Source organism: Numenius arquata, chromosome 1 (genome assembly GCF_964106895.1).
Source record: "Numenius arquata chromosome 1, bNumArq3.hap1.1, whole genome shotgun sequence".
Classification (NCBI taxonomy): Eukaryota; Metazoa; Chordata; class Aves; order Charadriiformes; family Scolopacidae; genus Numenius; species Numenius arquata.
In genome coordinates this window covers 5,784,856-5,804,890 of record NC_133576.1, presented here as the reverse complement: position 1 = coordinate 5,804,890, position 20,035 = coordinate 5,784,856, and the positions used below count along the sequence as shown (strand labels likewise).

The 20,035-nt window shown below is 45.8% G+C and overlaps 1 protein-coding gene across 1 annotated transcript in view; it reads left to right on the top strand.

Annotated features, from left to right (window-relative positions):
- Positions 1–352: 352 nt before the first annotated feature.
- The window catches only part of ETV6 (ETS variant transcription factor 6), a 142,248-nt gene continuing 122,565 nt past the window's right edge, over positions 353–20,035 (top strand). Inside the window, exon 1 of the mRNA XM_074149336.1 lies at positions 353–919. Coding sequence (XP_074005437.1) covers positions 887–919 — 33 coding nt within the window. The 5' untranslated portion in view covers positions 353–886. The remainder of the gene's footprint in view (positions 920–20,035) is intronic.

The window sequence follows — 20,035 nt, the reverse complement described above, 5'->3', positions numbered from 1 at the left end:
GCCGTACCCCGCCAAGGCAAAAGAGAACGAAATAAGCCGCCGCGACCCGGCTGCGCCATCCCAGCCTCCCCTCCGCTTTCGCCGGCCCGGCCCGCACCGACACCCGGGGGCGCCGGCGGCTCGATGCGCTCCCCGGGGGTCATCACCACCACCGACGCCGCCCCGCCTATCGCCTCGTCCCCTCTCCTCCGGGGGCGGCGGCAAGTTCCTGGCGGCGCGGCCCCTTTAAGGGGCGGAGCCGGCTGCCGGGAACCCACGTCAGTTTCGGCCCCCGAAACTCCCGATCAATGAGCGACGCGGGGCGGGGCGGGGCGCAGCGCCCGGCCAGGCCCGGCCCGGCCCGGCCCCCGCCGCCGCCTTTCGGTTTCTCTCTTTCCAGGAAGGAAAACACCGGCGGGCAGCGGGGACCCTTCCCCCCTCCCCTTCCTTTCCCTCCCCTCCGCATCCCGGTGCCGCGCGCGCGCGCCCCCCCCCCCCCGGCTCACGCGCGGGCAGAGCGCGCGCAGTCACACACACACACACACACACACGCACAGCCACAGGCGCGCGCGGAGGGGAGCGGGGCGGGGGGGGGGGGCGGGAGCCATCGCGCGCCCCCAGAGGAGTGGCGGCGGCGGCGGCGGCGGCAGCGGCGGCGCTGAGGAGGGGACACCGGCGGCGGGGCGCCACCCCCCGGGCAGCTCCGCGCCCGCCGCCCGCCCGCCCGCCCGCCCGGGCGATGGTGGCGGCAGTAACTTCCCCTTGAGGGGACGGGCCGAGCCGCGCCGAGCCGAGCCGCGCCGAGCCGCCGGGCCGGGAGAGGAGCGGAAAGTGGGGAAAGCCCGAGAACTTCCCGCCCGCCCGCCCGCGCCCGCCCCGCCGGGCTTCGCCGTTTCCCTCCTGAGAGATGTCTGAGGCTCCTGCTCAGTGTTGCATCAAGGTAAAGCCCCGTCCGTCCGCGGTCCGGCCCCTGTCAGCGCGGGACGCCTCCGGGCGCTGCCTTTCGCTACGGGTTATTTGGGTGAAAATAACTGTTTCTTCCTCTTTTTTTTTTTAATTTTAATTTTTATTTTAAATTTTTTTTTTTTTTTTTTTTTTTTTTTGGTGTCCCCGCGTGAAGGGCGGTCCCGGGGGGGAGAGATCCGGGGGTCGCGGTCCCCCCGCGTTGAACCCCGGCCGTGGCGGGGGGGGAAGGGGGGGCCGCGGGAGGCGGGCAGCGGGGCCGCGGCTCTGGGCGGTTGTCAGTCCCGGCGGGGGTTGGGGGGACGGGACGGGACACCCGCACCGCACCGCAAAGCCGCCCCGGCCGGCCGGGGTTCGGCGGCGTGGCTCTTCAACGGCAGGAGCCGGCGGCCAGCTGGGCGCTTTAAAGGGAGCCCCGGAGCCCGGCCCGGCCCGGCCTCCCGCGGCGGGGCTGGCTGCCCGCCGTCCCCCGCCAGCAACTTGGCAGAAAGTTTCCTGCCGTCGGGGAGATGCAGCCGCTGCTGCTTCCACCAACAGATTGGGCTGTGAGGCTTGCTTTTTCCTAGTTATCCTTTTTTTTTTGTTGTGGTTTTTTTTTTTTTTTTTTTTTTTTTTTGGCGGGGGGAAGGGGGGGAATATCCCTATTATTATTATTATTTATTTTTAATCACTGCGCGTACTGGCATCGCTCACCCCGTCAGCAGGTAGGGGAGCCGGGGCTGCGCAGCCCGGCCCCGCCGTGCCCGGGCCCGGGGGATGTGTTTCTCCCCGGCCTGTCGAAGGAAGGGGTTGCCCCGTGAAGTTTCTCGATTTAAGTGGAGGCGGTATGAAGCTGAGACAATGGAAACAAAATTGAGTTTCCTTTTTTGTCCAGACCCTTCCTATCTAGCAGCCCACTAGAAATAGTACTTTCCTCTCTCTCTCTCTCTCTCCCTCAACCCCTTGGTTTTCTTTCAATCATGCATTTTCCTGGGGAGTCGCTTTGCCTTGTTGCCAGCCGAATCTCTCTTCTGCCCGCGACTAACTCTGCCCTAGTAAAAGTGCTTTAGCGGTTGTCTCTCCTTGCCTGGAAGGAAAAGGTGACTTCCAGACTCTATCTAAGGGGAAGAGCCTGGAATAAACGCTTATATACTCAGCTTAAAAGCATGACGCTTTTTTTGTTTGCTTGTCCTGTGAGCGTATGTGTGTCTGCTTACGGTGAGAGTCTTCCGATCTGTACAGCGTGGCCACAATTTGAAAACTTCTGGGTGTATTTTCTCTTGCTGAGTTAAGTGAGTTTGGGCCTGTGTCCCGTGAAGCCTTGTGGCTTTAGAGAGTCTAGTTTGACTTTTCATAACACAGACGGACGGATTGGATAATGGGGTATTGTATGCACGTTACAGTATGGCAAAATGCTAATGCTGGCAAAATGTGTACAATTAACTAAGTAGGTCCCTATATATATATATATGAACTGAAATATAACTACTGTTTTTTTTCTGGTAAAGGTAGGATGTGTTTTCTGGTCAGAAGAACACAAATGAATGTCATGAAAAAATAGTGTCGTATAAGTTGTGTTTGCTTGTTTTTGACATGTGTCATTTTGAAAATATGAGGGTTACTTCTGCTCTTACTGAAGTCAGCAAGAACACAACTTTTGATTTCGGGAACAGTACAACTGGTCCTTCCCTACCCTCACTGGGGTATGTTATAGAGTCATATTGTAAGGGGTCAGCTACATAGCGGGAGAATACAAGCGAACTTTTATTTGAATCTTGAAATTATTAAATGCCCATTTTTCATTATGTTTAGAGAGGTATTGGGAAACTGATTTTTTTTTTGTTGTTTCTGTTTTTTTTTTTAGTGAATTTCTAAACATCATGGTCTGAACTTAGTTTATTTTTTAATGTGCGATTTGTTTACATGTTGACCCTTGCAGTTATCTTACAGAAGCTATTGTTGGTGGCTTCTCTCTTGGTGATTATTTTAGTAGCTTCAAATATAGAAAGTGCATATTTTCAGAAAGAAACGTGAATTTCAAATGATAGCATTTCTTCACCAGTCAAACCACTCTGGGTAACTTTCTCTTCAGTTTTTCTAACTACCGTTGTTTTTTGGATGCTTGTTTCAACCAGGCAGAGTTAAAGGTGGTTGCGATCAGCAGCTGGCTTTAAGAGGGTTGGTTAAATGGTAGTGTGATATAAGTACGATTGATTATTACAGAGCGTGAGGTTGAGGCAGAGGAGCAAGCTCCGCACCGTCCTCCAACTTCACGGCTAAGCTTGCTCTGAAAAGTCGCCAAGTATTGTGCTGCGAGGGTGTTGCAGGGTTTCATTAGCAGCCTGTGAACTGGAAGCGGTTGTGCCGGTGGATGTATTTTGTATTTTTTTTTTTTTTTTTTTCCCTTCCTCCTCTGACATGGGGCAAAGATGCGTGCAGTAAATGCCACAGCAACTGGGCTGATGAACCATGGAAGGCTTCAGCAGAGGGAGTGAAGGCTGGTGCTTTGTTTATGCCCGAGCTGCTCGGTGCACGGCCTCCCTACCTCACCTTATTAGAGAAGCTCTCTAATAAGATTTAGGAAAACTTGGAGGAGGTGAAGTTTTGGTATGTACTTAACTAGTGGTAATCAATATAAACTTGCAGTTATATCTCGGTTTATGTCAAATACTTATCAGTATGTATGTGTGATTGTACATTGATACGTGTTTGCTTTGCGGCAAGTATGTGTGCTTACATTAACTCTTTCTCCAAGAGAGGAGATATATAATGCCTGTTATCCTGATCTTGCCAACACTTGGGTGTGTTCTTGCCTGGCCGATGGCAAGCAGACCCGTTGTGGCAAGGAAGTTAAGTGTGTGCGTGAAGAACTTAAAGCTGCGGGAGAGAAGCCATCGCTGGGGTTCAGAAAATAAGATCTCAGGGGTCAGAGATGAGGGTGAAGGTTAGACCTACCGTGTTCGCTACAGCTTAGGGCATCAGCGTACTCTTTGCGTGAATTGATTAGCTTCAAGCTTGTGGCAGACTCCAGCCCAAGAGGGCTTGAGGGCTTTGACTCTGAGGCGGGTTAGGAAGGGGCATCTGATGTGGTTGTCATATTCGGGCACTTTTTTCATCCCAGCTGTTGGGATGTCTATATTGGTAGTAACCCTGTTCCTCTGATCCTGAGCCATAGTAGTTAGCTGATTATATTATTGTAAATACTGCCACAACGTTGGCACTCGTTACAGTCTTGGCAAGTGATCCTTAGGGCCTCACCTCTCCTCCCCCGGCTGGGAGAACTGAGGCACAGGGAGAATGTAAACGCCTTGGCAAAGGCTTACATGAGAGCAAAAGCTCAAAGGGAGACAGGACTAGAAATTTAGACACAGGTGATAATTTTTATGATTGATTAAGGTCCATGTGGTGATGAGTTCTCTTTAAAACCTCACATGGAGCTTTCTGATTGTGAGGATCTCCCTATTTTTTTCCTGAAATTGTACTGCCTTGCAAATATCACCGTAGTCTCATATGTAGCCTCAAAATTCAGCAGACAAATAGAAGGGTCCCAAAGGGCACAGTTTAATTTGTTTATTTTCCTTTTTGTGAATCTGGCATTTTCAGTTGCGTAGTCTGATTTACCATGCTACCATACAAACAACTGTATTGGCACAAGTGCGGAGTTGCAGGGGAACTAAAACTGGGAATATTGGGGGGGAAATCAGCTGCTTTGGGTCTCCTGGACCAGGGTTTCTCTGAGCCCGGGCTTCCTTGCTTGCGCCTGGCTGATGCTTGAGCCGAGAGTGCTTTCTGTGGGCAGTGCTGAAGGCACGGAGCCTTCCTGTGAGCCGGGTTTCACAACTGGCTCCAGCGGAGATTTTATGCAGCTCTATGCTGGTGGATGTGAGCGCTTTCTCTTGCAGTGAGCTGTGCGTAGTGGCCCTTGTGATTGCATGGGCACCACAGGAGTCAGCACAGAACCCTCTAGCTCGAGGACTTGTCTCACTGGTGCTCATTTTGGATTCGAGGATGTACTTTGTAATCATTTAAAAATAGGAAGAGGAAAAAAAGACTGATCGTGTAAGCCAAAGGGCAAGGAATCAGCATAGTGTTTGATCTTTCGATCTTAACTGGCTTCCCCAGATTTACTTAATTTTTAAGTCAGTCATGCGTTACGTCTCCTAATACTTCATTGATGCTGCTTTTGCAAAGAGCAAGATCCCACCGAGGGCTTCCCACGCTGAGGGACTGTTCAGCACCATGCAGCCAGATTCCTGTTCCCCTTAGCCAGGGCTGAGTATCTGTTAGTGCAGCATATGTTCCTTAACGTTTATTAGTGAACTTGTGTACTAGGAGGAGGATCCTGCTTCTGTTATTGTCAATGACAAAACTCTCATTAAGTTCAGTGGGTGTAGGATTGGATGGGAGAAAACCAGTAGAAGTATGTACTATTTAACACCTGATTAATCACTTAACTCCTTGGCACCAGCTAAATTTAATCCCTCTGAAGCAAAATTTTACTAACACTGCCCCAATTAAACACTGGTCATTACTATTCACTGTGTCAGTACAGGTCAAGTAAGTTTCCTGGGAGGCAACCCATTAAAACAGCAGCCCCAATCTGAAATGCCCCAATTAAACAGAGGATACTTTAATGATAATTTACATGCATATTGCAGCTTGCATCTCAAAGTGCCTTTTGGAGGGAGGCAGCTAAGCAGCGCTCTGCTGATGGAAATGATGATAAGCGGGAGGTGAAGTCTTGTACAGTTACACAGAAGTGAGGTTTCTGCCTTTTCTAAAAGTTACCTGGGTCCTTGAATGCTTGCCTTCTGAAGCCTTCTGATAAAAGCTTTCATAATAACCTGCCTACTGCGAGAAAGGAGAGCTAAGGCAACCTGTGGTTTTGACCAGTAGTGTGGTTCTGACCTACAGTCCAAAAATTGGCTAATTTGGGGTTTGTTTGGTTTTTTGCATGTGTTTGTTTTGGAGTATTTGTGGTTCGGTGCCTTCAGATTGGCATCGTCGGAGCGACAGCAATTCAAAAGCAAGCGCTTCTGAAAACGTTCGCTTTAGCCTTTGCTTTCCCTGTGTGTGAAACGGGCATAAAAAGAACAGTGTTACTTACCTCTGCAGGGCAGTAGCGTGGCTTAGTGTTTGTAATGCAGCATGGAAACAAATTGTTTTTATACAGAAATCAGTGACGGAGTGGTCTGATTTGTTGCTGGCTTTTTTGTTTTTGGGAAGGGCCGGGGTGGGGGTGGGGGTTGGTGGTTATTTGGCTGTTGGCTTTTTTGGTAGGAGCCACCTACCTCTGCCGAGCAGCTGGAGAGAGCAAGATACTACTGCTTCACCATGTCGCTGTGGCTGGATCAGCCATGGGTGGGCAGGGTGGTGTTTCTGTGCCGACAGCCCGCATCCAAGTTGGCTTCGGGAGAGGTGGTGCAGGCGTAGCTGTTCTGCCACAGTCCTGTGCCTGGCCTAGGGCAGGAGCGCCTGGGAGGGACGGCAGTCAGATGCGGCTGCCGGAGCTATCCCTGCCGCCTTCCCCTGATCACTGTCCTTCCCGGGGCTCCCTGAAGCTGAATGCAGAGCCGGCCGCATACTCGGCTGTCCCAGGTGTTATTTTTTCCTGGGGGTAGGAGGACATCCCTCTCCGTTAGATCAGAAACACCTTCATCTGTCAAGGGAGGACCCGCTGGCAAAGGCAGTGACTGGTGATCAGCTGCTAGCATTGTCACAACAATTAATTTTTAGGTCGTAATGTGTCCCTGTGCCTCCTGAGGGAAGAAGGCCACCCAGGAGAGCCCATGGGTGGGATGTTCCTCTAAGCAATCGTGAAAAAGCCAAATCGTGAAAAAGCCAAATCGTGAAAAAGCTCAGGTCCAGCCTGAGCAAAGAGACCAGACAGGCCACCAAAACTACTGCGCCTTTAACAGCCGAGTTGTGGCAATTGATTCCTGCTATCGTGGGTTGTTTTTTTAGATCTACAACCCAAGCCAAATTTAGACCATATTGGTTCTGGTGTTGCTGAGTTGTCTTCAGGCGGTGTTTTGTTGGAGCACAGAGGACAGCTACTCTTTATCTACTTCTTTAGTAACATATGGAACTCAAGCCTAGATTATACTGATTTTTTTTTTGTTTTTCCCAAAAATGCCACTGCTGACAGGAAAATAAATTCAGAAAACTCCAGCTGAAGTTGAACTTGTTTATGGAATGTCTGGAGAAGTGGTAAATAAAGGATCTTAAAAGGAGTTAAGCTTTTCACTGGTAGATGGTATTGCTTCTCTTCCGTAATGCTACTGAGCTCCAGAGTGAACTGAGTATAGCAATTAAGGAAGGTTATAAATGATTCTTCCTCTAAATGGTTTTCCAAAGGTTATTCCTTGTTAAGGAATACATGCAGTTTCTTTGCTTCAGTGTTGTTCTTGTACAGTTTGCAAATACTGTCTTGGTTAAGACAGTCTGAAGAGAAAATGCGCATGAAAGAGAGAGAGTCTCACTGCGGTATTTATGTTGGTGTTCTACAGAATGTTTGCACACGGAAATAAATAGCATTGTAAATCATTTTAAAGATGTGTATAAAGCCAAGAGTAGCATTGGGTGTGACTGTAAGAGTTAAGTGTTAGTACAACTCCACAAAAATACTTTGAATGTGACAACTGGATTTTATGCGTTTAACTATTAACAGCTGGCTAATATTAAATCCAGAGTTCGAATGTTTAATTTTAAAATAAAATTAATTATGGTTATAAATAGGAACAATGAATCATTTCTTGGTGTTTTTTTTGGAGGGTGGGCATTGTTTGATATTTTTCATCTGCTTTTGTTGTAGATTTTTTTTGTTTTGGTTTGGTGGCTCAGGTAGGGTCTGATCGAACTTGGAAATTACTTGTTTTGAAAAGTCTTGAGAGTTTCATCTGGAGGAAACCAACTAGCATTCAGTAAAGAGTATCCTTAAAACTGATGGAATGCAGCCGACAGTGAGATTCTTTATATAGTTTGAATTTCAACAGAGTATGGCTGAAGTGATTTTTCCATTATGTCTTCAGTGGGATCCTCCAAAACATCTATTAACAGAAACTGGGAATGTTTTCTAAATGGTATGGGATTCTGTGGAAATCCAGGAGCTTGGAGTTCTACCAGATAAATGAAATGTTTAATAGAAGTGCCAGAGATGGTAGTACTAGAATTCAGGAACAGATTTATCCAGTTAGTAGGGCCACAACAAGCCATTCAATATCTGCAAACCACATTTTCCTTTTCTCTTTCTCCTTTTTTACCTAAAAAGGACTTCACATAAAAGTGGTTCTGTCATTGATGGAGCGCTGTGAGGCCCTGTTGATGTGCTTGGAGGTCAAATGGAGTAAACCCAGCATTACAGCAATATTGGGGAGCTCCGTCTCACTTTCTAGGAGCTCATCTGAGGTTTGTGTTGGGATACCCCTCCATGACAGAAGTAATCCTTTTTTCTTATGGTGGATTAGGACTGGAGATTGGTGTTCCACCATGTTCCCTCCTGAATGGTGAGTTCTCATCTTTCTGCCTGCCCTGTGCTTTAAAACACAGGCAAAGCCAAGCCTTCTCAGACCTGCCCAGGAGTTCAGGTTCAAGGTGGTAGGGAACCAGAGGCACTGTGAGAGTGTTGGTCCCAGTTATCACTGGAGCCCTACCAGAAGAAATGTTCCCTGGCAGATGGGTCCTCCCTGCCACATCTGTAAGAAGCTGCTTGAATTATTTCCAGCGGGCACCACTGGGTGAGACTGGCTGCAACTTGAAGCCTGCAGGGCGATGGCGGTAGCCCCGGTGGGCCATGGTCAGCTGTGCCACTGCCTTTCTGCCATGGTGGCTCTGCTCCCAGCAGCCTCACCCCAGCTCCAGAGGACCAGCTCCCTCCAGTTTAGAGTATTGTTGTGCTGGGTCAAACAGTCTGGTGTAGGCACATTTAAGAGCCAGGTGCCCAACTGGGGTTGTGCTATGACTATGGAGTGATGGACCAACCATCTCCCTGGGCGTGAGGAAACGAAGGGCTGAACTGTTTTCACAGAGGGGTGAGGATGCACTGGTTCCTGCTAAGTCCCAGGATGCTGGGGAGGGCACCAGGTTGCAGGAACAGGAGTGGTGATGGGTGTAAAAGATAGCTCTCAGTTGGCAGTCTGAGTGGTTGTGCCACTGTCAAGTGGCTTGAGCAAATGGGTTCTCTAGAAGAGGACTTGAGGAAGACTGTGGGAGTGGCTTCCAGGCGAAGAAGGTTATGGGCTGTAAAATACTTCATGGCATGTGGCCTGAGATATGTATCTCACATTGCACAGTAAACACTGGGCTCAAGCACACTGGAGATAGTGTCTTAGCAAGCTACCTCTCACCAGCTGAGTCATCAGAGCCATCCGTGACTGACCGTGTGCTGGCTTTTATTACCTCCCAACTGGGACAAATTACAGCTTCTTTTAAACCTCAAAGTAAGAAGAGAGTGAATTAATAGTGTATGCACAGCCAATTAGCACAGCCAACTGAACCGTGTTGACGGGCAGTGGCTGAGTTTTGCAGAGTTGGAGAAGTGGGCAGAAAGTGCAGTATTTTTTTTTTTCCTCTTGGTAGTTTTGAGTGAGGCTCTGTCATGGCTCTACTGCTAAACAGAAACGGTGAGGTCTCCTGGAGCTGTTTGGTCCTGTTTGCTGACAGGCGTCCCAGAACTGGTCTGGGAGCTGGGATCATATTTTAAGAAATTATTTGGTTGGTGAATAAACAAGAAAACTGAGCTCAGTCTTCCATTTGGGGTCAAACAGGCAGATAAAACTGTAGTGGGAAAGGAGCAGGGAGTAAGGTAGAAAGTATCGATATATTGCAGTTTGAATCCATGCTGTGTATCGGTTGGTTCTGATTACAGCCTGCTTTTCTGATTATTAGGAAGGTTTGCAGTGGCACTGAAAAAGATATAGAAATGATCAGTGAAGTTGCCTGGGGAAGCTTCCATAGGAAGAGAAGCTACATTGCCGAGGACTCTTTGGCTTGGAAAGGAGACTGCTGAGGGAGGTATAATAGAAATCCATAAAATCACACAGTAGTGTAATATGAGGAGCAGTTATTTCTGATAGTACAAAACTAGAGCAGGCAATGAAATTACCAGCCAGCAAGATTAAAACAAGTACTTCTTCCATCTGTGTTAAATTAAGGAACTCACTGCTGCAGGATGCTGTGGAGGCTAAAAGTACAAATAGATTTAAAAAAGAGAGTAGAAGAATATGGGGAAGATCTTAAGACTAACAGCCTGTAAGGGGGGGGGTTGGGGGGAGCAACCTCTATAATTACACAGGGGAAAGATTGCTTTTTCTGTCTGTTAAGCCTTTCCTGAAACAGAGGCTTCTTGTCTTTTGGGGACAAGATCCCAGGCAAGAGAGACTTGCTCTGATGATGTACAGGCATTCAGATGCTTCAGTGTAAAATTTTGCACCCTGGAAGGCTGGTCTCAAGTGCTTATTAGTCTCCTCTGGATTGTTTCCTGAGTCTCAGCCCCAGCAGTCTTGATTTCAAGAGCACTAGTTAATTTTAAGTGGGAAGAGAGCTAAGGAAGAATTTGTGTCTGTGGCTCGGAGAGATTTGTGAAGTCTGGATTGCTAGGTCTAGCAAGAGATTGGCTTTGTTGCTTTAATTACTCAGATACAACTGAAAGAGGGGAAAACCTTCAGGAAATACATGGAAGAGGAATTGTAGATCAGTGTTAGAAAAAAGGAAGTTTTCTGGTTATGGGGAAGAAACGTTGTTTACTTCGAAGAGCCAAATGTGGGTTGACCTACGCTTTTCCAAAGGTCTCCCAGTTCCCATTATCACCCATGTGAAATGTGTTCCTGAAGCATTAACTCTTTTTCACATATGTGACAAACGGTGTCCCGGCCGGAGCTTGCAGCCGTGGGCATGAGAGTTGCTGCTTTCGCTGCCTGGCCAAATGTTGCAAGCAGTCACTGAATTGTCTCGCTCACTAAGGAATGCTGTCGTTTGTGTAGACCTTGCATTGTGCTTTGATTGTAACTTTTTTTTTTTTTGATTGCAAACAGAAGAATGGATATACAAAATCAATTCTGATTTCGGATACACAATGCATGTGTACTTTTTAGTTATTTTTCCTAAAGAGAGTGTGATTCACAGTGCTGGATAGCCATTAAAACATATCGATGTGCAACTAAATATGGCCTTTAACCTAAATTTAGTTCTCCTTTTTGCGAATCTAGACGATGCTTGCAGGTATCTATTTAAGTAATTGGATAGCCTCACGCAGATTTCATTAGGTTTTTATTTTGGAAAATAACAAATTACTTTATTTGCTGGCTGATTGATTTTTGATTTTTTTTTTTCTAAATTTTATGTGCTGTTTATGACAGACTGCACTTGGCTTTGCAGTGAAATGTAATTACAAATGCAGTCTCTCCCATCAAACCCCTGACCATTAAAAGTAGTTGCTTTTAAAAAAAATTTTTTTTATAATTGTACATGAAAAGGAAGTATCTGGTACATTTTGAGGTAATATTACTTAATAAACAACAACTGTTTTTATTAAGCAAATGAAATAGGTTTTTTTTTTTAATTGCACATTGTTTCTTGTCATGCTGATCTAGTATTAGTAGATTTTGCTCCTTCACATCTCATTTTTATTTGTTGACTGAAGGAAGAAAACAAGGTTCCTGTTTCTGCAACTCCGAAGCGTTTTCCAGCTTTGGGTAAACTAGTCATTGTAATGAACTAATTGACTAAATTGAAAGAAGAAAATATTCTCTCTGTATCTGTTGCCAAAAGCTGGCTTGGCTCTTTGGCAGGCTCAGGCTCTAGGTGTATAATAGTGGGTCCCACTTGTTCAAGCGGTAGGACTTTTATGCTTTGCCACAAAGTTTTGTACTTGGGATTTACCTTTAAAATTATTTTCTGCTACTATAGTTATGACTGGATTTCAGTACACTTGAGTTTCCCATTTCTTAGGGTTTTTTTAAAATGAAAAAACCCCAACTTTAAAATTGAAATTTTAAAGAAAGTGGCTTAGAAAAATTATACGTGTTTAGACATAATGCCTTGGGGGCTAGTCAGAACCTCTGTCTGTCGTCTGCTTGTTATCCTCTATACTGAGTTTTCATTTGATGCTTTAGTGGTGAGACCCATCTTCTGTATCCACAGAGGGCTGAAGCAATGGAAAATGAGCAAAATAATACTGTGCTCTCCCAACGTGGTCTCCTTGGGCCCTTTACCTGCAGCCTACCTGGGAGTCCCCATCACTATTTGCTTGGCAGATGATACTGTACTTAGGCTGGCTTGTCCCATCACTCATGATTGCCATTCCTGGTTGCTGGCGTGAGGACCTCATGGTCCTACTGCACGTCCCTAGGAGGTGAAGAGTTATGTCACCATCACTTCAGCTAGTCCAGTTATTAGGCGAACTTAAATGAAAGAGAGGGCTAGTTGCCTTCAGTTGAGGCTGGAGTTTCCTAGTTCCCTGTCCATTTTCCATCAGTGGTACACAGGGTACTCTGTCATATTCAAAATACTCATTCAGCTGTATTGGCCTCCTTTTTGTTGAAAATGAGGAAAAAAAAACCCCAAACGACAACTGAAGTTCTGTCACTTTCTTAAACTCAATTAAAAAATAAACATAGGTAGACCCAGGCTATCAGCAGATCTTTGACACAGTGGTGAAGAAAGTGTGAAAGCTATGGATTGAAGACATTGAGATAGCTCCTTGGATGATTTGCGTCCAAAGGACAGTGAACAACTGGCTTGGAGTGGGGCTTGTTTTTAGAGCATAATTAGGCTTAAGCATTATAGTGAGCACGTGCATAGTTAAATTTTCATCTTCTAAGGAGAAAAAAACCCCAACTGAACAACAAACCCCAAAATAAATTAAAGGAATTAATTAGTAGAGGTGATTGGAATGATAATTTTTGGGGATGGAGGAAGTTCCATTTTGGGGTTGCTTTCCATGTAACACCTAAGAAACAGAGCCAGCCTGAACAGTCTTGACTAGTCAGCAAAATTTTACTTGCCCACTGTTCAAATTACTTGCTCACAAAAATGAATGGCTTGGTTGGTATCTATGCTTCCGGAAATGAAATAATTGTATATACTTGAAAAACAGACATTTTTTGTTCAGAAATTATCCCTGTGGGTTTTCTGAGAAAACATTTTATCATAGTCTTGAAAGCTCCGACAAACTGATCACCTGCAGGATTTTCTAGACACATGCAGGTGGTGACAAGAGTCCAGGTGAGCAGTCCTGCACTTCATGGTTGGAGCTTCTGTCTTGATTTCTACCAGGGCTCCTGAAGTATGCTGCTCTCAGCCCATTTACCTTCACAGCCAGACACACAGAAATTTAAAGATGTTCAGCACTGCTGCAAGATGTGAGCTTTGACATGGGGTGGCTTTTCACGCCTATGTAGATAGGGAGCTGTTAGAACCAAACAAAGATCTGGTATCTACGTTTCTATACACCTACTCTAAGCTATGGGACTGGAGGCTAGTGGAAGAAGGAAAACAGGAGCCAGGGAAGTAGGGTGGGATTGAGAGTGAAGGAATTAAGAAACGAGGGGGAGGAGTTTGCCATGGCAGCAACTGCAGGGAGCTGGGCCCATTACAGGTTCCTGTGGCAATCATAAAAATTTGCTTTAGAAGCTTATGAGAGGCAGAGGCAGGGAGAAGCGGAATTGGGAAGGGTTATTTCTCATCGTATGGGAACAGGGAGGATCAGATGGAAGCATCCAGCAGCTATAAATAGGGGGAAGTATGTTTTCACACAACGTACGGTGAGGTTACCAAACTTAATGCCAGGACTTGTAATGTAGGGCCCAACAGGCAATTGGTTTAAAAGGCCATTCGTAGTAGGTGGATCTATTTGGGACCATTAATTGCAAAGATACAGCTGTAGTCCTTGGCTCAGCCCCTATCTGGAGGGTTGCTGAGGGAGTATGCAAGGGAGAGTTTTTTCCTTAATGCTCTTTCCCTGAGCATTTCCTGCTGGGCGTTGCTGGAGATGTGGAACTTAAACAGACCTTTGGGCTGACCAGAACTGCTGTGTTTTTCCATTTTCATTTAGGCCTTTCATACTTTAGTGCTGGGCTCCCTACAGATGCCTCTGACAAGTGGAAAAATAATAGTTGAGAAAACCTCTCGTGTGAATCATAGAATCAGACCTTCTGCTCTGTGATGTTTCCTCAGCAGAGGTAACCTGACCTTCTGAAATTCATAAGACAAATGTTCATCAGGTTATGAAGAACTTCCCAGTGAATTTTCTTCGGGAAAATTCTTGGGGATTTTCCTGTCCTTGATTCCCCTCTTGGGCTGTGACGCCATTAATTGCCATAAAGTGCCCTGACCTATTTTATTTCTCTAGGTTTTTCCCAAGATTTGGCTGACAGAGGGTGGAAAAAATAATTAGATTCTTAGATAATTCAAATGCTACTTGCTGTATCAGCCGCACCTCTTCTGATGGCTGATAAGAGACAAGAGAACATAGTTCCTTGCAAGACGCGGATGCAGTTGTTTGGATGGCACAAACACATAACCACATGACTGTGTGGCTGATGAACAGGTGTTATACAATACAGGGACAATTCCAGCGCTTCCATTAGTATATTCCATCAGCATACCTGAAACCTGCTTTGGACTGACTATCTTGATTTGATAGTTCAATCTCTTTGCCTTTCGATCTCTGACTCTTCTTTTCAAGTTCCTAATAGCTGAGAAAATTGAGGAGGAAGTGTTGTTTACTGAGTGCCTGAACTTCATTTTTCTACACGTAATGATTAAGAAATGAGTAAACGGGCAGACAGGACCTTCTCGTGGGACCTTGTGTCCACCAAATATTTTCCTTCGGTGCAAGGTGAACTATTTCTCAAACAATGCTTGTCCTGTGCTAATGCAGTTAGTGGGCAATTAGAACTAAAAAGCAGAGCTGGCTTAAAGGAAAAAAAAACCCTGCAAATGGTTGTGTGTCCTTTACCAAGCCATGGATGTAGAGTGGTGTCCTACAGCAGGCAGATGCCATAGCAGCTTGCTGTCATGTGGTACGTACTGGTTTGTTGAGGCTGAATTTAGTTGCAATGTTTGTGCCACACAACCTGCTCACCTTTAACTGTCTCCTGAGGTCCTGTCCCACTGCGCCAGCTTGGATGGTCCCTCTGAAACAGGCCCTTTCTTGGCAGTTCCCAAGTGCTGGATATAGAGCCAGAATGTCTGAAGACGTTATACCCACCACCAACACAGTAAAACAGAAGCAAAAGTTCCAAAAAAATGCTGATAGCTGAAGGAATTCTGGTTTTGCAGTGTTAAACAGGTTAATTTTATCATTCCATATAAAAGTACGTCCATGTACCACATGCAAAGTCTGGACATGCACTTTCCTAATGCAGTGTGCAAGCACAGCAGTAACATGATCCTGTGACCAAAGACTGTATTATTTGCCCAGGTTTTGTAGATCATCTTTAATTTCTTACTTAGTGATATCCTAGCTGTTTGCACTCAGCTGCTTAACCCCTGAATTTCCCCCTCAGGCTTTGCTTACCAGTATGGTTCATGGTGCTGCAGGAGTGGGTGCTGGAGTGCCACCTGTGGACAAATGAGAAGTTAACGATGTGCTCTTGAATGCAGCCCTCATTTTAGGCTGGCTGAAGCAGGCCTAAAGTTTCACATGCCTGCCTCTTCTAGTTCTCAGTCTGCCCCTTTCTCACATTTCCAAATAGATAGCCTATTCATTCATGCAGTCGCCACGCTGGGTTTTCCTCCAGGTTTGTACCTCAAGTTTTACCTCGCCTTTCAAATGTTTGAAGCCACAGTCCTTAAAAGTGGTGGTGACAAGGCTACTGGGAAAACGCAACCCTTGGACATTGCAAAGTCCATTTGTTCTTCAAGTTACTTGAAATAGGAGCTAAATGATATGCCTGGTTTTAGAAAGCAGCAGTATTCTATCTGATCTTGTCCTTCCAGTGGAAAAAAGGCAAGGGTTTGATAATCTATATGGCAGTACAGTGGTAAACTTGGAGTGATTTAGACCATTAATGGAAAGTCCTTTAACTTTGATTTCTTAACAGTGTGTCAGATGAAAGGATAATCTTAGCCTGTCTGATTTCCCATTGCTGCTGGCTTGCATAGCATCTGCCTAAAATGAAAAGGCAGCGCACAGATCCCAGTGTGCAAAAGTAGCAGGCTGCTCGCGTGGCCAGGTCGTTAACTTCCTTCCCTCCATTTCTTGCTCTCAAGTCTTGCTGCCATCCATTGTTAATTATTCTGGCTGTGGGCTCGTTAAGAAGCCCTGAACACAGAGCATTTTTCCAGGCACAAGTCATTTGTGCTGAGATGTTTGTTTCTCCTGTGGCTAGCTAGTGTCTGGCCTCCTCCTGTTTTGCCTCTGACTTGTATGCTTTGTCATTGCCCTTTTCACAGGGTAAGGGTATTCTCCCTAAACTCTGCCCTAACTATTTGTTTGTGTAAAGTGCACATAGGAGGTCGCAGACTATATTGTCAGGCTATGCTATAACCTGTTTTCTTTAGAAGTATAGTGGGATTTGGCATCATTTGGGGTGAGGCTCTTTAAGCATGATATGAAGAAGAGTCCTGCTCAAGATACGGTGAGGCAAGTGAAAATTGTGACTTTGAGCAGGGCTCCTGGGTCTTCATCCTAGGTTGGGCCTGTTTGGTCCTGAATTCTTCTATGGTGAGGCTCTACGATACTGTCATAACATCCCTCCCTGCCTCCGGCAGTGTCTCTCTGAAGGAGTATTTACCTGTATCCAACTTTGGGCTGGCATGAAGCTGGTTACTTCTCTGCAGGTTTTTAACCATTCTTTAAAGGCACTGCAAAAGCACACCATTGTTATTTTGCTGCAGAAGTAGTTTGATGAGACTCTTAATTCAAGATAAGGTGGTAGCACCCTGAAAGATCTTGTCCCACCCTTCCCCTTCCTCCTCCCTTGGGCTGGCACAAATTATTGGGCGGATGTGTGCTTGAAAGGGCAGCAGATCTGGATTAAAATGGACAGCTAGCGCAAGGCAGAGCATGGTGTGGAGGTGGGAATGAGCGGCTGGGAACGTGAAGAGGGCAGGGCACGTGTTTTCAGTGGTGGTGCCAGTTGATCAGGGATTAAAGCGTTGATGAAACTCAGAATAAAGCTTTGGCCAGGTCTGTGTCACCTGACATCAGAACCAAAGCTTTTAAAGTATCACGCCTACTTTCTTCACAAGGACTATCCCTTTAGGCTAGATAGAGTAGCTACAGGAAAAGTGGTCACAGGTTCAGGAAAACATGGTGGTTCTTGTGCTGAGAAGCCTTCTGTCCTTTTCTTATGCCAGCAGACACCAAGCATCTGAAGCAGCATGGGTTGCTCTTCTGGTGCGAAGGGTAGAGCTGTTGCCTGGAGGTATGAATGCACCTTCTGGTATCAGTGTGAGGCCCTGCTACTGTCATCTGCGGGCTTCCAACCGTGCTATGACTTGCTTTGCATTTCTGAACATACCTTGGCTGTGCCATTTAGGTTTAATTGTAGGAGAATGCCGCTTTAATAAATGGCGGCACTTGCACGTGTTGAGTCTTCTGAGAGAGACTGAGAACACTGAATGCCAACCACCCCCCACTTTGATTGCAGATTTATGCGGTTCTGTACCGCTGGTGCTGACAGACGGTCTGGACCTGTTTAACCATGCAGCAAAGCGTGAAGCCTCTGGGTCGGGGAGGAAGTTTGTCCCAGGTGCCTAATCTAGAGGTCATTTCAGAGTTTCAATTATCTATTAAAATTGTGTCCTCAAAACATGCAAACACAGAAATGATACATTCAGTCCATAAATGCTAGGTTTTTATGAGCCATGTTCACCACAGCTTTCCTGGGAACTCGGTATATATGCCCTGTATTGGATTTGGCGTGAAAGGTATTTGTGGCATCCTTTCTATGGAAAACTAGGCCAGGTCATAGATCTTGTTTTATTTTTCTTGTATCTTCTATGCTGGCCTTGCAAAATGGTTATAAAAATATACCAGCCTACTGTATACACTCATTATCCTGGATAGGGGGGATAGGCTTGGGTTAAAGGTACTGTATAGAGTTACTGGAGGTTTTAGTTCAGTCACTGCTCTGCCATTGCATTCTCTATGACCTTGAAGTCATTTAACATGATTGTCCCTCCATAAAGTGTTAACGCCTAGCAAAATGGAGTCAGATCATGTGTGGAAACTGCTTGTGCCTCTGTAATACAAGTAATTAATAATGATCTTGCTGTGACCCCTTTCTGGGATGATTAATTTTGTAGGATTACTAGCAGTAGGACCCAGGGTTTAACAGTACTGGGGTATGATTTTGGGTAGTTAACTTTTTTAAAAAGGCGCAACCCACTTCTGTTTTGAACTCCATCTGAAGAACTCCTAAAGATACCACTGTGTTGGGTAATGCATAAAAGGAGGCCTGAACTGTGGCTAGGATAATGAACTTAAAATTATAACAGAAATTAATATTAAAATCTGCCCAGGGTAGAACTGCTGAGCTATTAGTTTGGTATTGCCCCAGTGTTGATGCTTTGGGTAGATTTAAGTGAAATGGTTCCTTCCGGCTGATGGCAGCATATATGATCGTTGTGGTAAAGACTTGAGAAATTCTCCTCCCTCCTCCAAAGTTACTTGTAAAGCTAAAGAAACTTTTGCAGCTAAAGGAGGAAAGAAGTCCACCTGGTCTACTGGGAGGTGTCCCTGCCCGTGGCAGGAGGATTAGAACACGATGATTTTTAAGTTCCCTTCCAACCCAAGCCGTTGTGTGATTCTGAGTTGCTCTTCAAGACTCGAGTATTTACCAGAGATTATAAAACAGTTGTGTTTTACTGGACCCGACCTCTATGCTCCACTGAGTTCAGGAGGATGTGGCTGAAGCCTATAGTTATAACTGAGCAGGAGATAACTGATAAAGGAAAACTCATTAGTAGTCAGTGGCACTGGACATAATGAAAGCTAGCTAGATGGATTTTGTTGCACAGGTAACATCACTGCTTTTAATTAATTTTCGGAAAGTTCAGACATGGGGGGAAAAAAAATCTTTGGTTTTAAAAAACCCCCACCAACAAACCTTTAGAAGTCTGATCAGATTCCTAGGGATTTGTTAACAGCAAGGTCGGTTTGTCTCTTTTTTTTCTTACTATTATTTTTTATTTTGAGGTATTCTTATACAAAGCAGAATGATTCAGCGTTTCAGAACTCTGTTCTGCGTTTGTCTTTTCCTCACTTGGCTTGAGGAAGCTGACTGAAACACTTTTCCCTCAGAATATGGACAGCCTGTTTTCTAATAATGATAATTTCTGATTAGCAGATGATGGCACCAACAGCAACAAAAGTATTCCAGAGGTACTGGTAAGGATCCATGAGCGGAGTCCGTTGCTTCTCTTTAACCAGTGTTTTACATCTTACCCATCACACCTGTGTGACAGGCAGATCACAAAGCCTCCAGATTTTTTTGGTTTTGACCCACCTACCCAGCTACCTGTCCATATCCCACGTCCAGTCTCAAGTAACACTGGTGACTGCCTGAAACTGTGCAGACGCTGTATCTCTTGAGCCTGTGTGATTTCTCTGTCTGACAGACAACCTGGTTGAGAAGGGGGGCAACTCACTGACCATTCTTGCTCCCAAACAATGGGTAGCACTGATGCTGTTGCTTCTCTGCAGCTGCAAGAGGTGACTTGCTGCCTGATTACCTGCCTCCTCCCCTGCACCAGCTCAAGACTTTGCAACTTGAGGCTCAACAGATTTTAAGGCTGACCTTGCCCAGATGAGTCATCCCTCTTTGATGTGTGTGCACTATTGATGGGAGAGAAAGGAGGCAGGGATACTTGCTGGCTGTGATACAAGACTGCTTTCCGCTGCCCTGTCTCAGTGTCTCAGGTGGAGGCATCTTTTCCTCCCAAGCCTCTGCATTGCCTGCAAGTTGGAACTCACACACTGAGGAAGGGTTTGTATTCTTCCCGCCCTCTGCAAAATGTCAAACATTCAGGTCATCTCTGACAAGAATGAAGCTGGTGCAGGAGCTACTTCATTAGTTTGGTCGACTGCTATCCACCTATCTTCCATTCATCGGGCTATTATTTTACTATCATTTCCTTGTGTGTACTGTGTTAGGAAGAAATCTCC